At 33.9% G+C, this 14,638-nt stretch overlaps 1 protein-coding gene across 1 annotated transcript in view; it reads left to right on the forward strand.

Annotated features, from left to right (window-relative positions):
- The window catches only part of LOC134542363 (BOS complex subunit NCLN), a 39,346-nt gene extending 27,593 nt beyond the window's left edge, over window positions 1-11,753 (forward strand). The window contains exons 11-13 of the mRNA XM_063386535.1: window positions 6,750-6,848; window positions 6,952-7,030; window positions 7,257-11,753. Of these exons, the coding sequence (XP_063242605.1) occupies window positions 6,750-6,848; window positions 6,952-7,030; window positions 7,257-7,322 (244 nt within the window). The 3' untranslated portion in view covers window positions 7,323-11,753. The remainder of the gene's footprint in view (window positions 1-6,749; window positions 6,849-6,951; window positions 7,031-7,256) is intronic.
- The last annotated feature ends 2,885 nt before the right edge of the window (window positions 11,754-14,638 follow it).

The raw sequence follows: 14,638 nt of genomic DNA on the forward strand, positions 1-14,638 counted from the left end.
AATTAAATAGTACATAAAAATTTAAGTTACAAACAAAATACTTTAATATATTTATATATGTATATATATTAATTATTTATTTTGAATTATAGCTTATAACCAAACCACGCTCTGCTACCAGTTGTTATGCCTCTCCTTAGTGCGCTAATAATTTTATTAGGTAATTTCTTAGAGAAACTTCTAAGATACAAAAATTTGGAAACGTACTGGAAAGATAAACTTATAATAAAAAGATATGTCAATAATACTTCAGAGGGGCACTAAGGAGGGTGAACAAGAATTTATTACCGCCCCTGTGGGCTTACAGATGGCGGAGAGGATCGTAAGGCTTATAAATAGTGGTGCACCGATGCGGATACCGATGAATCGTAATCGGCGATTATGGGTACTTACCGATTAATCGTAATCGGCGAGTATCTTAACGATTACTTTGCCGATTTTCTACGTCCCGGCGTAATTAAGTAGGTTTTTACCGTGTAATATTTTGTTACACATTTTAGGACGAAATACGGTAATATTTGTATATATTACCAAATTCATCTAACTCCGTCATATCAAGATTACAGATATTTCGTTAAGTTTAATAAATCTCATTGCCTCTAACAATAAAAAATACATTTTTCCTACACGTTTATTTACATTTCGTCTTTTGTTCTGTCTTTTGTTTAGTGGCCTTGTACATTACCTATAGCCAGAGACGTAAAATAGATGGCACGCAATCAAAATACCACAAGCAGTTGCAGTGGATTCTATGAGAATCGATCTTTTCGAGTCGTAGTAGCGGTTCAAAATCGTGGTCCCGATATCTTTGAGTTTACACTGCGTTTTACAAACTCGTTATGGGCGTCTTTGGTAACATTATCGGTTGTGTTATTTGTATGTGACGTGAAAAGTGAAAAAGTATTTACAATTTCATACATTCAGTCAACATTAATAAAATCTCATGTGCTAGAATTGGTTTTGAGTCATTTTTATATAATTATAGTAAAATGGCGACTAGGGAGAAGAAAAGTGAAGTGTGGAAACATTTTTCTATAAACTCAAGTGAACAAAATATAGCAACATGTTTACATTGTTAAACGGTAATTTCTCGATGCAACCTTATGTGATAGTCGATAATAATGCTAGTTTCCGCAACAAAAACTTACCCATTGTAAATTACAATTATTAGACTGTAGTTCAAGTTGTTTACAATATTAAATATAAATAGAAGTTAATTTAATTTACACTTTGCAATGACTTAATAGTGTATTTTATATATTTTTATACTGTTATTATAACTGTATTCTCAATTTTACCTACTGTTGTAATTAAATTCACATGGGAATAAAAATTTTTGTGTGCATTATTACACTTAAAAAAATTTGTTCATTATAATCGGTAACTGAATCGGTATCTGCCGATTATTGCTCTCATAATCGGTAATCGAATCGGTAATCGGTAAAGTCATATCGGTGCACCACTACTTATAAATGATAAGCCGAGGTTTGGTTGGCGAGCTATTCGATTTATTCTGATAAAAAATTAATTTTCTATTTTATTTTGCTGTGCTTTATAATTTTGATATGGTTTGCATATTACAAATTTAAGACAACATTATTAAAAAAGTTGAAAAACAATTGACAATCGGCCTGGGCCTCAACAGGGTTACTTATGAAGGTTTACATATAATTACACAAAATTGTTTCATTGCATTGTCTAGCACTTGAAATTATAAATTTACAGTTCAGAAATATGAAATAAAACAATAACATAAAAAAATAAAAAGTCTATAAACTGGCACGTTTAGTAGGTAGACTTGATATATATGTTGGCGGTCAAGCATAGTGAACTGCAGACGACGAGAAGAGAGAGATAGTAAAATGACAAAGGCGTTTCACCGAGTGTTGTGAAACTGCTGGGCCAAAATCTTGATGTGGGATGTTCTAGGACAAACTGGGTTCCAGGGTTGTCCTCGAACCCGCACTGCAACAAATGCCATTCGGTACGAATTACCTCGGATGCAGGCGTTAGGTAGGGTGGCGGAATTCGCCAACGGGATTGGTGGAAATGGGGTAAAAACATTGAAGTGTCGTGAAGGGGAAGGGGAAGGTCCACTTCACTTTACCTCAACTACGTTAACATAAATAACAAAAAGCACTGGCCCTAGTAATAGGGTCAGGCAGAGTGCCAGACGTGTTGTGCGAAAAGTTAAGCCAAAAACCCCAAATGAAAAATTCATTATTATCGTGGCAGAAATACACAACTTTATTATCAATTAACTCTAGCCCCATATGAATATGGAGGGACAACACATGAAAGTGAACTGTCAATAAAGAGGGAGCAATGTTAAGTATAAAAAAAATTATGTAAGTACACGTGATCAATACAAATAGTCAGTATACAATTTACGCGCTAAATTAAAAGGCCGAGTCTCCCGTGAAAGTAGGGGGGGGGAGAAAAAAAACACGCTGAAAAAGAATTGGCCTGGCCGTACACTGGGCTGAATAAAATGGCAGGGAGCAAAGAATTTAAGAAAAAAAATTAAAAGAACTCAATTATTTTAAAATTAAAAAAAAATGTGCCTATAATGCACATGATTGGCACAAAATGAGTTACTATTATAAAGATTAAAAAGTAAAAAAAAAAAACTCCTTTTAGTACATCAATTTGGTACGACCTTTGTGTTAAATGTGTTACATTTCTCTTGTATAATATATTAATCGAAATAATTTTTTAGTTAATTTTTTAAATTTAAAATGTTGGTATTTTATGATTTAAGTTGCATTTTGCTGCCCTGTAGTGTATTAACTTGCATTTTGGTGTTATTTCAGTTTTATCCCAATGTGTAGTTCTGTTTCTGTATTAAGTTTTTAAACTGTATTTTTATAATTTTAGAAAATTAAAAATGGCTGAAATGTGTGTTTTCAGAATAATTTTTAGTCATGAAACTCCTGATACAGATTTTTGAAAGCACTAGAGGGACTTTAATTACACCTTTATCTTCATTTTACCGCCATATAATGTTATGTTTTACCACTAAAATCCTCGGCCGTGCACTTAGAGGCGATATTGTGCTAGAAGCACCAGTGAGCGTCACATTTAATCATCCTGTCCCACTAACACCAGTATGCCTCTAATGCCTGTGTGCATAACCATGTTATGTAAAATCCTATCAAACAAACAAGATAGGTATATCGGCTGTGTATGGTCTCAAAACTGTAATAAATAGAGAGGGTGTAAAATAGCATTTATTACCAATATTATATAATTTTATAAGCGCTAACTATTCTATGAAAAAAAGAAAACTGGACCTACAACTTAAACATTTATCATTTAACTTAATAAAAAATCAACGTAATTGGCACACAAACACAACACAGAAGTGTTTTTATCCATTTGTTATGGAAAGGAACATAATTGTGACACAACAACACAACCCATTATAAGTTTTTCCTTCAGTCAATTATGATAATAAACTGTATGTACATTGCAGCACAACTCCAAAATTTTTTTTCCTCGCACTAAATTAATAGTTGTCAATGGAATTGAAAGAAAACATACAACAGGTCTCTACAATCTGTTCACTCATCCTGTTTCTCCTATCCGTCACTATCAAGTTATATTTGCTGAAGAACCTTTCAGCTTCGATGCTGCTTACTGGTGCCCATATACTGCGAAGTGCTGCTTCTGATAATTCAGGATACTTGATCTTCACAGCAAGTAGTAACTGAACTACGTCGACTTCACATCCTTCTCTCAGATTAGATGACAGCTGCTTGTTAAAGTAGCAGTAGCCCTCAGAAAAAGTGTCTGGATTCATGCCAGACATAAATGTGAGTTGTTTTTTATGTTGTTCAGCTTTTTGCATGTCAACTTGTAGTCTTTGGCCGGCTGTAGCAGGATTGAAAAGAGCACCTACCCCTTGATAAAACCGATTGGCTTCTGTGCCACCCATGTGGTTTGCCAATGTCTGAAGGCATCTTCATAGGCGTGCCCAGACATTTCCATTAGGGGGGGGGGGGGGGCCTGCTAAATTTTTAAATCAGAAGCTGAATTTAGAAAGTTAAATAGCCTAAATACATTCACTCATTGCCGTGTTTATATTTTTGTGCAGTATCATTGTGATATGTTTACTAGTTAATATTTATATCCATATAATTTTAACAATCTTGAAAATATGTTTTTTTTTCCATAGACAATGTTTAAAGGGTACTTACACATTTTCCCCCCTTGAATTTTCCAATATCTTGGTCCAGATATACCTTGAAATGAACTTCTTTTTAGTGAATGCAAACACACCAATCCAGACAACAGAACTTTAACAAACCTCTTAAAATATTTTTTTTTTTGCTTGGCCATGACCTCGTGTTTTAAATAAACTAAGGCGGCTGTATTTCCAGAACGATAAAATTTTAAAAAATATTGTTAATTAGCACGCTGCAACACTGAAAAACAGTTTGAGTGTCACAGTGCCAGGAATATACGAATATTAACGAACGCATTAGAGAAAATGCCGATCTGAGTGATTACATTAGGGGGGGCCATGGCCCACCTGGCCCCCCCTGTAGGCACGCCTATGGGCATCTTTGCATGCATGACTTGATCTGTACCTTAACTTCTTCCTTATTAGTCATGTTTGAATATTCATTCAAAAGCTTGAGTGTACCTTGTGGGAAAGCACCATCAGCATAACGCTGCAGACTGTTTTTCAACGTAACCAACTCATCCCACAACTTGTGAGCATAAGGGTATGCTGAACCTTCCAAGTTAGTGATAAGAGCTTTCATTGTACTTCATGTTTCACTCACAAATTTTAATTGTACTTTGAGCTTCTGGCTCAAGCACTGATCCTCAAATATTTCATCAATATAGGCACTGCTACTGTTGCTAAACTCACATTCTGAAAAGAAACTCGAAGTAAACCATAAAATTCTACCTTGTTAGTACAGGTGCTGGAAACAAGATTGCAGGTAATTCAGGATGGTGATGATCTAAATATGCAATATATGCATGCTTTATTTTTCTTGAATGAAGAAAAGCCATTTTCATTTTTACAACCAGTGTATTAAGTTCCTGAAATTCTTTGAGGTAACAGTCACCAACCAGACTAATTTTATGTGCCCAGCACTGAAAGTGAATAAGATTTTCACCAAGAATCGTCCTTAAAGCAGCAAAACAAGTTCCCATGTATCTGGCTGAATCAGATACAAGACCCACTATATTGTCATAAGAAATGTTGTACTTATTTAGTGTCTCCAGTATAGCCTGACTGCATGTTGTGCCATTTGCTTTATTTAAAAATGAGCAACTGGCCAAATATACTTCTTGCACCTGCTGTTGCAGACACTGTGCGAAAAAGCACTGCAAATACACATCTACCTAAACTGTCTGTAGTTTCATCCGCCACAACAACAACTTGTTTGTTTTGCAATGCTTGCTTTATTTCCTTTTGTATTGCTTCATCAACCACAGGGACATAATTTTTTCTCAGTGTAGATGCTTGGGGTATGTCCCCAGAACCAGGAATGTACTTGTTGATGTATTCCCTTACAGCTGGATCATTGATTTTTCTAAGAGGGATATTAGCTTTGAGAAACATTTTCACAGTCTCTTCAATAAATTTCTCTTTCTCAATTTTTGCTTTTTTTTTTTGGTTATGCAGTGTGGTTGGTAATGTTGCCTGTCGTTTCCTGTCATCTTGCTCAGAAATTTGCTTGAGTCTGTCAATGTGACCCGATGTTTTAATATGTTTTTCCGATGTATCCTTTTTCTCCCAGTTGATGCGAAGGTTGCACTGCTTGCACATCAAAATATTCCTATCACTAACATAAAAATGATGGCCCTTATATTCCGATGCGCGCGAATGTACGGAAATGGACTTGGTCCGCCCCATATTATCATAAACACGTAAAAACAATTACTGTATGGTAAAATGTGAGCACTTTATCAAAAATCCACACAAACTACACTTTGTTGACAAATAGCGTAAAAACCAACGGTAAAAACAAAGCAAAGGTTTACTGCACCGTATGTGTACTGTAGCAAATGGCGCTACGGAAATACATCGAGAATCGTCAATCGATATATCCAACCACGTAGTACCGTTGCCTGCGAGATTCAACGACACTACTCGTACGCAGTAATTTCGATAATTTCATAGAGAGAATATACCGCGGCCATATTTTATTTCTTTCGTATTGTTTGTAAAGTTGTTGACAATGCCGAAAAAAGTGTTGGCAGAAATTCTTTGGCAACATGGTGGCGTGGTTTGTTTCTAGAGTAAATATTAGATTAGGGTTTGATTACATGTGCGTGAAAAATTAACATTTAAAATGTCAAATTTTCCATGAAAAATTATTGTAAAATGTATTTTTAATGTTAGTTTAGCCCGGCAAAGTGTTTATAAGACGTTTTAGTGTCAATTCGCAGGAATATGGGATTTTCGCATTTAATCGCAAGTAATTAACGAGTCACATTAATTCGCCGCTATATGGTTTTTACGATTTTTCACCCCCTCTAGTAATAAATCATCCTTTGGATCCTAAACCTAAACACATCAGTCTTTCATTTCCACTTAATATGTGTCTTCCTTTATTTTCAGTCTGATGTAATAATGGTTGCTGACAACTTTTAATGGGTGGAACTTAATTTACAGCGGTTCCAAGGAGATTAATTACAGTTCAGATTGTATTCATAGCATATACAAACTGTTATTGTATCATATGTTAATGACTTGTGTGTGTCATAAATTGTCAACCTTTTTTCAGGTACTTAAAAGATGTTAAGGTCTCGTATCTAGTCCCTGATAAGCGGGATCCTGAGATTGTTTTTTACGATGTCACCAAAACCATTGTCAACATATACAGGTGCGTGGAGAGTTTTACTTGATGGTAATATTGAGTGTATTTTTGCACTAGAAACTAAACGTTTGAACTTACGATTATTATGATAATGGCTTTATTTTTCCAGTGTGAAGCCAGCAGTATTTGATCTCTTCCTGACAGGCCTCATTGGCCTTTATCTGGTCGCAATTTATTTTGTAGTTCAGGTGAGTAACAACTTTTATTTTTCACATAATTTTTTTTTTGTATAAACTTAAATATGTACCATATAGGTAAAACGAAAATTCCTGTATTATTGGTTTTACAGTTATTGGCACTTTAATGGATTTTTATATTTTACAGGACTGAGTAGAAATTTATGCTCTCTATTTAATAGACTGCAGTTAGAATTAGCATAATTTATTGCTGAATAATTGTTTGTGTTTTTCGCAGAACTTTCCTCTCATCTACGTTGCTGTCTCTAAATTCTCTTCCTCGAAGAAGAGCAAAGTGCAGTGAGCCGGATGTCCAGTAATGCTTGTTCTGTAGCGAAAGTGCCCGCCCTCTACCACCATAGGCCTACGTGGGCCTTGTAGCTCTCCGAGTGCCTTTAACGCCTGCCTCATGACTTTAGTTAGGCATTCTAGTCATCATGTTATGGTTCAAGTGTTGTAATTCTTTGTAGAGTATTTCATTTATAGTATGGTGTATTTTGGCGTGGTTTCTGGCGTACTACGAATTTGCCGAAGTTATAAAGGTTGTGTGTATGTAATAAAATTGTTAAATGTAGATTCGTGTAAACTTGTGTCAGACACACATTGAAAGAGCAATAATTTTTTTAGATATGTTGCAGTATTGAAGTGATAGTCTTAGTTCTAAAGCAGGGAAACAAAAGTTTAATCTAAGTATATAACTGGCATTACATTGCTTCTTCTTTAAATTTAATTTTTAAATTTCTTTTTTACTGCAGCATTAAAATAATATAGGGTGTATAACTTATATCTGTTTGGTATATAATGGAAATATTTGCCCCGTAAAAAAATGACTTATTGATTTTATTTCAACATTTATATATGGTTAGTTTAATTTTTGTTTACTACTTGTGAAAATTCGGTTATTTATCCACAGGCAGCCTCAATTTTATTTTTCTATCCCCATTGAATATATATACACACACACACACACACACAGTTAGATGACTTGGTCCTTCAAAAGTATTTAAAGTTTAATATATATATTATATATATATTAAATATAATACAGTAAGTCCTCTATATACGTCGTACCGATTTACGTCGTTTCGGATTAACGTCGCTAATGTTTGAGTACTCATGTTTCAATTTAAGTTATCGCCGATTCACAATAACGTCGTTTACAATGACCGTAAATCTTTATTTTAACCAAAACACCATATATAATTCGTTTATAATTCTTTGTTTCCTTCGGTAGTTAATTTATGCTATGTAGCGTAAGCTACACGTTCACCGCCTTATCTTATCATACATCATGAGGGACGCTTCCTGCTCTCCGCTGCTTTATATTTCAATTAATAAAGGTAATAAAGCAGCTGGTTAAATAACCATTCTATAAAGCTGAGAAGTACTAGTTGGACTTGTTTCCCACGCTGTCGGTTGTCATTTGCTGATAAAATTGCCCGTTGTCACGTCTGTATGCCAGCGCTTCCGGCCGGCCGGTGGCATGAAACATGGCTCATTTTGCGTCGTTTCTATTTACGTCGCGGTTTTCAGGAACGTAACCCCGACGTAAACCGAGGACTTACTGTATATATTAAAATTTTACTACTTTTGAAGGACCAAGTCATCTAACTGCTTATATTTACTTTGGTGGTCTACCAGTAAGGTGTTTTTTTTTAGTTTCAAGGTTTGTTTGGGGGGGGGGGTTGGAATGTAAGCGATTTCTCCCCAAAATCCTTAAAAAAAAAAACTATTGAAATGTATCATTTCCACCAGCAAAAGGAAAGAATCTAAGGGAAAAAAAACAGCAGGCAAAGTGATTCTACTCTCATGTGAAATGATATTCTGCATACGTTCCTACTTATGCTCTGATTGCAAAATGTTACTTTTACTTTTCCCTAATACCTTTAGCCTAAAGGAAAGTGCATTTTAAAGGATGTCAGCCATTTTTTTTTAACAATCTGAATAGTTGCAAATTGCTGATGCAGCCTTTTGTAAAAGGATGAGTTGTGTGCATCCTTTCATGCGGCCATGGGGAATTTCAGGGGCCTATGGCTTTTCCTTTAATAGACAAGTGACAATAGTCTGTACTTGAACCAGCAAACTGCTGTTCAGGTTTTCTCTATGCATTTATCATTGTAAATTGATCATTTGAGAGTGCAAAATTAAATATTGCTTGAAAGTAGATTGAGAAGAATTTGTTGGAAAACAAATGACCACAAAAATTTACTATATTATGATACACCAGATTGTTTTAGCTTCAGAAGATTTCGGAATTCTTTTCATGACTATTTTCTTACTTGAAAACCTATATGTTAAAGTATTCTTTAGTTAAAGCTGCACTAGTAAAGGATGCAGACTCATTATTCGGAAACCGCTTATACTTTTGCATTTTCCTTGATAACTTATCATAATGGTTGTATGCAAGAAAGGTCAAAGGTCAAAATTAAGGTTTTTTTTGTAATGTCCATTGGACACTGTTAACTGTGACATAAAGAGAAGCCACATGTACAATGATGTATGAAGGTGCCCTCGCAGATAATACTGCAATTAAGCGTTGTTCTAGAAAGGGGGGGGGGGGGGGGGTGGAAGAAACTCCAGAGCCCAATTTTTTCTTTTTGAGACTATATTTATGTTTACTGAAATACCTAAATTCATGTTTCAAACTTTTCTTTCATCAAAAGTTGTTAGAAATATTAAAGATTCTGTATTTGAGACCATGAATTCGTAAACACTCCAAGGCCGATCTCTTGACATATTTGTCATGTTTTGAAACTGCATCTGTTGTTTGTACAAAAGTCCCTCTCATAAAGTCTTCCTGGAACCCTCAGGCAGCAGTACTATTTTCTTTGTGGTAAAACACTGCTTGTATAGTTAGTATACTGAACTATCTTCTGTAGAATTCCTGCTGGTCATGGCCGATGGCAGAGAAAGAGAGAGAGAGAATAAGTAGGTAGTTAACCAAGTTTGTGAAAAAAAATAACATAGTTTTTGTTACTCTGTGATGAAAGTATTTTAAACAGAACTATTAAAGATCTCGTAGGCATCTTACTGAAAATGGATACTTCTAAATTGAGGTAATTTGTAATAAGGTTATGATGTCACTGTCAGCCATAGCTAATGATTATAAATATAATAAGTAATTATATATGTGGTGTTTTCATATTTCATAGTCCTGTCTAATAGAGTATTGTGTGTAACCTTGGTTGCCATGTCTCACACCTTGGTGTCTCAATTTTTTGTTTTGTATGATGCTTTTAACTGCCAATGGTGTTTCTATTTGTAGGGTGATAAGGGTTATTACTTTCCTCGTCCATAACCCTTGTAGAAGACATAACAAAAAAAATAATCCACTCCAGTCTGCACCTCATTTTTGAAGTACAAAATTTCTGTAAAAATTGTATTATTTTGTATTTGTTTTAGTGCTACTGCATTGTGTGTGATTAAAAAAAAGAAAAGATGAAACCCTATGTTGATAATGACTTTTCAAGAAGGCAGAAATGTATTAAAAATAGCCTCTTAAGGGGATTTCCCCCCCCCCCCCCCCCCAAATTCCATACCACCCAATAGTCGTAGCTGTAGCCCTGATCTAGTGTATGAGGACATATGTAGGTTGGTGGTCATAAAATTATTATGAGTTATACATTGTAATGTGGTAGAACCACTTATCAAAAAGCTTTATCTCAATTAATAATCTCAATTTATGATAGTTTGACACTGTTATTTGCAGATGTTTTATTCTCTCCTGCACCACAATTTTAAAATGTTGTCATTTGTCAGGACGTACAGCAAATTAGTCTTGGTACAAAACATAATGTGTATTGTAAAGGCAGTTTCTATTATAAAATTGTATCATCCGTAGTTGTGACATTACAAAGCTCTTTTCAGTATAGTGTGTGTGTGTGTGTGTGTGTGAATAAGATGGTAGTGTGACCACTTGAAGAAAACTACTTAAAAGGTTTGTGAGATTAAATCTCTGGTAAATTTAAACTTGAAATTTTGAAAAGTTTTATTCATTCTTCAAAAAGATATAAGAATTGTTATTTATTCTCTATTATTGTGCATGCAATAAATGAATAACTTTCCTGTTTTGAAAACTGTATGTTGTACCCTATTTTAAGCCCATTAATTTTGTTACATGTTCTGTTGGTGATTTTTTTTAAACTAATGTATAATATGTGGTATATTTTTTACAAAGTATTTCCTTTATTAAAATGTATAACTGTTAGTTGGATCTCTGTTACCACATGTTGACCTAAAGTTAAATAAAAAATAAAAACATGAAATTTTTTTGTTGTAAACTTACATCTTTATTACTATATTGTGAAAAAGAATAGCATTATATTTTCATTTCGAGTAATGCTTCTGGTTTGCTCACTGTTTTATTGCCAGACTTGTTTTTTTGTTACTCTTTCTCATTCACTATCTCTTCAATTATTATGTGGCTGAATTTTGATTTAGAGATAAATAAACATTTACCACAATAATTTTTTCAGCCCACAGTATGACTACAAGATGGAATATTTTTTGTGGGTTAGGGAATCGGGCCAATTTAGCTGTTGGATAGTGGATACTTAAGCTTTAGAATTATTGTAGTTTGCAATCAATGTTTATTGTCTTAGTATTTGATTTAAGGCTGTATAATTGTACAGCAACCCGGATTAAATTTATTTGTTTATGTTTATAATCTGTTTTTGAATCTTTATTACTGAAATTCATTATAATTTTTGTGCAACAAAAAGCAGCAATGAACAAATGATTTTTTATTTCCTGACCCTTACACAGTTGGTATTATTGATGTAGCAAAATAATATGCAGTAGCTGTGTTTGTGAGTTACATTGAGCCAGCACGGTTCTCTTTGGAGATTATTTATAAATATTATGGGATCCACACAAACTTCGTATTCACACAATTAGAACTATCATAACTAAGAAAAATGAAACTTAGAAACACATATCACCTAACAATTAAGTTAGAAATTTCATATCTTAAAAAAAACAATTGAGAACTATCAAAAGTTAGAACCATATTAAATTAAAAAAAAACTCTACCGTGTGTATTTCTAAACTGCATGTTTCTGAGTATGACAGCACCCTTTAAAACATTATTTAGAAATCAGAACTCAGAACTTGTAACTTAAAAACATTCAACTTTCCAAAACACACGTATTTTGAGCTACACACATCATGGAACGGCATAACTTAAAATCATTGAACTAGATAGATGCAATACTGAACCACATAACTTAGAAACACACAACTTAAAACTATCATAACTTAGAAACACACAACTTAAAACTATCATAACTTAGAAACACACAACTTTTTGAATCATCATAACTTAGGAACACACAAATAAGTACTACTTATCATAACTTAAAAATCTTTTAACTTGAAAACACTTAGCTTAAAACTATCATAACTTAGAAACACACAACTTGTCTGGACCTATCCCATGTTAGAAAAACATTTCGTAGAACTGGTGTAGTTCAGAAAATTCTATTTTGTGTGTTTCTAAGCTGTGTAAGAATATGTCTGAATTTTGACATAACCCTAAATTATCCTAGTAGGTATTCAATTACAGTGCTCATGTTTATTTTTAACTGATACTTTAGTTTTTTTTTCTTTGAATTTTGAGGTCCAAATTACAGTGATAGTATTATTTTTACAAAGTTTTTAAATCGGTACATACTTAAAAAATTTGACGAGAATGGTTTCAATAAATTTTACTAAAATAATTTTGTGTGGGTGTTGGGAACAATGAAGCAGTCTATAATTCCCAACAACAAATGGAGAGAATTTAAAGTAAACAGTGGGAAAAGTGGTTCTATCCCCCCCCTCCCATGAATGTGTATGCTCCTGTAGTGAAGATATTTATTGAGTTTCTAAGAAGACTGATATGTACCATGTAATTCAGAAATGAACGTATTTTCTGATACTTAAGAAACATATTTTGGTTGATTATTTATTTTATAAAATACATTTTATTGACTCAAAATCAACTTCTGCTAAATTCTGTACCAATTATTGTTTCATTTGGTGTATCGAAGTTCTTGTTAAATAGGTATTTTAAGTGTGTGTGTTTTTCAATTACAACATACAGTGAGTGTTTTGATGTACATGGGGTCATCATTTCGAGAAAAATGCCTAAAAGAGTGTAAGGTAGCCATTCCGTTATGTATTTTAGCACAAATCACAGGTTTGCATACATAGGTGTAGCCAGGATTTGTGGAAAAAGAGGGTGGGATGAAGGGAGCTGTAAGAATATATTTATGATTTGCTTTGTTTCTGGGAGAGCTGGATGGTGTGGAATGGCCCAAGGGTCTTCGTGTGGAAAAATTATTAAAATTATTTTTAAAAACACATTTTTATGCTATTTGAGGACCTTCAAGCACTTCCCCAAAACCGGTAATTCATAAATAACAATTGTCACTTATAATAGGTTTTCCTTACACTTCCGCTGTTTATAATGATGATCTAATAAGGAGAAGGCTTCTCTGTGATTTTGTATTTTCATTGGCTATTGGCCGTAAATGGAGCTGTAATATGTCATTTTAATCTAGTAATGATGTGAGATATATATATATATACATATACAGGGGCGCAACAACAAGGGGGGGGGGCAAGGGTATTTTGCCCCCCCCCCCCCCCCCCCGAAACCTTGAAGTGGGGGCAAACGGGGGCAAAGAAAGTGCTGTGTAATCAATTTTTAGATAATAAAACTGCTTAAATAGCACCATTTTCCACCTTGAAATACAAATTTTCCCGGGGGAGGACCCCAAGAACCCCAGCTTAAATAGGGGGGGAGGATGATTCTTTATAAAAAGGTATATTGCCCCCCCCCCCCCCCCTTTTGGAAATTTAGTTGTTTTGGCCCTGTATGTATGTATATATATATGTGTATATATATATATATATATATATATATATATATATATATATATATATAAGAAACACACATACATATATGAGAGAGACAAAGTGAGAGCACGAGTGTGGACGAGACAGACAGACATATGGGCATAGCTCCATGGGGGCCTGAGAAAATTTACCATTATAATGTATATAGGTGTATTTTTTACACCATCAGAAAGTAGAGATTTCAACGAACAAAAAGCCCACCGACTTTTTAAAAAGAGCTGATATTTTGACGTGAGAATTTTCGATTGAAAATTAGGGTGCTTTTTCAATATTAAGTCAAAATAAGGTGAAAAAATAAATATTTTAAATCAAAAAATTTACAGTGTTTTTGGGACATAAAAAGGTAGGTTTTTACCAAATTTCGTGAAAACAATTTTTTTTTGTAAAAGAAAAATAAACTTGGTTATTTGAATTTTTCACATAAATTTTGAGGTTATGTGGAAAACGTATAAATACAAAAGTTGTAGATGTTTTTACTACTGAAAACTTTGCTATTTGTTCCATAGGACTTGTAGTTTTGCCGGAAATCGATATAAACCTTTTTTTACCCTTAAAAACTCACCCCCTTCCACTTCCCGACCTCAGATCACCCGTAAATTATTTTTCCTTTCATTTTTGTTATATTCTCTTCCTTTTCCAATGGGTTTCATCCTACTATTATTTTTTTTCACTTTTTACAATTTTCAATAATGTCTATAAAGGTGGTAGTACCAGTATCTC

Source organism: Bacillus rossius (assembly GCF_032445375.1).
Source record: "Bacillus rossius redtenbacheri isolate Brsri chromosome 4 unlocalized genomic scaffold, Brsri_v3 Brsri_v3_scf4_2, whole genome shotgun sequence".
In the NCBI taxonomy this organism is placed as follows: domain Eukaryota; kingdom Metazoa; phylum Arthropoda; class Insecta; order Phasmatodea; family Bacillidae; genus Bacillus; species Bacillus rossius.